This window comes from Thalassophryne amazonica, chromosome 11, assembly GCF_902500255.1.
Source record: "Thalassophryne amazonica chromosome 11, fThaAma1.1, whole genome shotgun sequence".
Lineage (NCBI taxonomy): Eukaryota > Metazoa > Chordata > Actinopteri > Batrachoidiformes > Batrachoididae > Thalassophryne > Thalassophryne amazonica.
Genome location: NC_047113.1, coordinates 107,999,738 through 108,002,542, shown reverse-complemented (window position 1 = coordinate 108,002,542; position 2,805 = coordinate 107,999,738). Strand labels below are relative to the sequence as shown.

Sequence of the window (2,805 nt, the reverse complement as noted above, 5' to 3'; positions counted from 1 at the left end):
TGTAAGGCAAGGCCATACAATAATTATGTAAAACCCCAACGGTCAAAACGACCCCCTGTGAGCAAGCACTTGGCTACAGTGGGAAGGAAAAACTCCCTTTTAACAGGAAGAAACCTCCAGCAGAACCAGGCTCAGGGAGGGGCAGTCTTCTGCTGGGACTGGTTGGGGCTGAGGGAGAGAACCAGGAAAAAGACATGCTGTGGAGGGGAGCAGAGATCGATCACTAATGATTAAATGCAGAGTGGTGCATACAGAGCAAAAAGAGAAAGAAACAGTGCATCATGGGAACCCCCCAGCAGTCTACGTCTATAGCAGCATAACTAAGGGATGGTTAAGACTAAGGGCAGTTCAGAACCTCCATGACCAGTAAAAAAATCAAGGACCGAGGCGTCGTCCGGTATGGTGGAGCCGGGGCCCCACCCTGGAGCCAGGCCTGGGGTTGGGGCTCGTGTGCAAGTGCCTGGTGTTTGGGCCTTAGCCCATGGGGCCCAGCCGGGCTCAGCCCGAAAGAGTGACGTGGGCCCGCCCTCCTGTGGGTTCACCTCCTGCAGAGGGGGCCATGGGGGTCGGGTGCAGAGAGGATTGTGTGGCGGTCGAGGGCGGGTGGCCCGGCGGCCCGGTCCATGCTCACAGCCCCTGGCTGTTGGGACGTGGACTTTATACTATAAGGTATGTTATTGATATTTTACCCTGATTTTCAAAATATTCTCCAAGCTTTAGCTGTGGTTCTTGAAATGCTGTAAGAGTCTTTTCAGTCTTCATAAATTTCATGTAGTTTGTTCTGAGTTGATGCATAATTTGGTTTACAATTAAAAGGAAAATTATTTCAGGTCCAACTTCCATGTCATATTCTGTTATGAAAGGTCAAATGAAAGGTTGAATCTAGGATCATTTTAATATGCACTTCTTTTGAGATTTTTTTTTTCTCCCAGGAGATGCTGAAAATGTATCATGAGATACAAAATTAATTTGGTTTCTGGGGTCCCGTGGGCCCTAAACCCCGACTCGACCCCCTGTAAATTTTCCTCAGATTTCTCAATTTTCATTGAGAAATATAGATTCAGCAGACATGATATGAATTCAAAGAAAAGTCCACATTCTGCCATCATGATGATAATAAACAAAAATAAAGCCTAAGAACTTTTCCAACAATTTCCTCCTGTTTTTCATGTTTACAACATCTCTCATATCCAGAACATGGCCTCGTTACCCGTTCAGGGCAGGCTTGGTCTCCACAAGCGTGAGTTCCTCTCAGGCCGGCTGTGACCATGGTCTTTCCAGCAGTCCTGCTCTTATCTCATCTAGGCTACATTTGCAATCTAGGAAACAGGATCACAGCTCTTTTTTCACCACATAAAACTTTTTCTGTTCAAACATGGAAAAAAAAATCACTACTCAGACTTCAGTTCCATTACAATTCTCAGTGCAATTTCCCTGTAACAGTCCCTCGTACTCTGCTAGTTTCAGTGCTGTTTGGACTTCACAAAAGAGAATCTGTCACTCTGAACCAGTTTACTAAACTGAGCTTTTAAACAGGGACTGATGCAAGAGGTGAAGACACAAAGAGCCAACAGCACCACCAAACCCCCTCAGAGGTCTCCATCTACGCCACGACACAGGATGGTCAAATTGATATCAGCATCATTTTGGGGTATGAAGGTACAGCAACAGTCAGTAGTGGTATTAACACAAATGACCAAATCTATAGTTCAGTGTTTCCACCCTCAGCATCACCTTCCCTGCTCCTCGCCATGGATCTCCTGACCACAGCTTAGCTTCTGATGGCATATCAGACCCACAAACACAATCGTGTGATGAGGAATGTCTTCTAGTGCAATTATTAGCAGAGAGATGGCTGTAACTATGTATGCTTGATGAGTGATAGTAATCAGAGCACATCGACCTGCTGGGAGAGCCGGCTAGACGTCGTGTCCACATAACCACTGCTAACCCTGTTCCCACTAGGTCAAGAGCTGTAAAATAGTCAATACTTTTGTTCCATAAAGGGTTGTCTGTTCCGGGAGGAAACGATTTGTATGAACCGGTATGTTCAGTGAGTCTTCAGTGATCAAGAGACTTTTGGACAACAAGGGAGTTATATTCGTGGCCTGATCTCAAATCGGATCCCCATTTTCCTTTTGGACCGAACCATTCAATGTAGTGGGACTTCAACACGTGGGAATAACTGGGATGCATTTGTCAATGCTGCTGGAGTTATCCGGGGTGGGCTGCGGCTATTGGCAAAAGGGAACAGACATAACAATTTGTAAGATTCACCTCAGTCACCAAGAATTTTGCATATGAATGCCACATATTTGTTTGATAAGCGTTCCTGTGCAATTTAAGCAGCCACTGGGTCAGAGGAGGAAGACTTGTCATGATTCGAGGCGGTGTGGCACAGAAGGTGGTAGGAAGCAAATAGCAGACCCACAGACAAAGGCATTGAGTTATTAAAAAATACTTTATCTGGTAAATTGGCACAAGATTTGATACACAGTAAAACAGTCAGCGTGGCAGAAAGACAGACAGACATGGTGCGTAAGAGTAGTCCAAAGACAGGCAGGGTTCAGGAACATGGCGTGGCAGATGTCAGAGGCTGAGACTGTGGCGAGGTCAAAAACAAACATAGTTCTGGTACATGGTGAGGCATAGCTCAAGGACAAAGACAGAAGCAAGGTCAAAAACAAGCACGGTCATAAAACAGGCAGGCAGTCAAACAAAGGCAAAGCAGGGCAGGGACGACGACGAAGAGTACGAAGAGCTGATGGGGAAGTAAACTGAAGCTGCTTAAATACAGGAGGTATA

The 2,805-nt window shown here is 45.9% G+C and overlaps 1 protein-coding gene across 1 annotated transcript in view; it reads left to right on the top strand.

The window, feature by feature from the left end:
• The first annotated feature begins 2,574 nt into the window (after nt 1-2,574).
• Nucleotides 2,575-2,805, top strand: part of zgc:113425 (uncharacterized protein LOC541425 homolog) — a 99,557-nt gene continuing 99,326 nt past the window's right edge. Inside the window, exon 1 of the mRNA XM_034180982.1 lies at nt 2,575-2,634. Coding sequence (XP_034036873.1) covers nt 2,575-2,634 — 60 coding nt within the window. The remainder of the gene's footprint in view (nt 2,635-2,805) is intronic.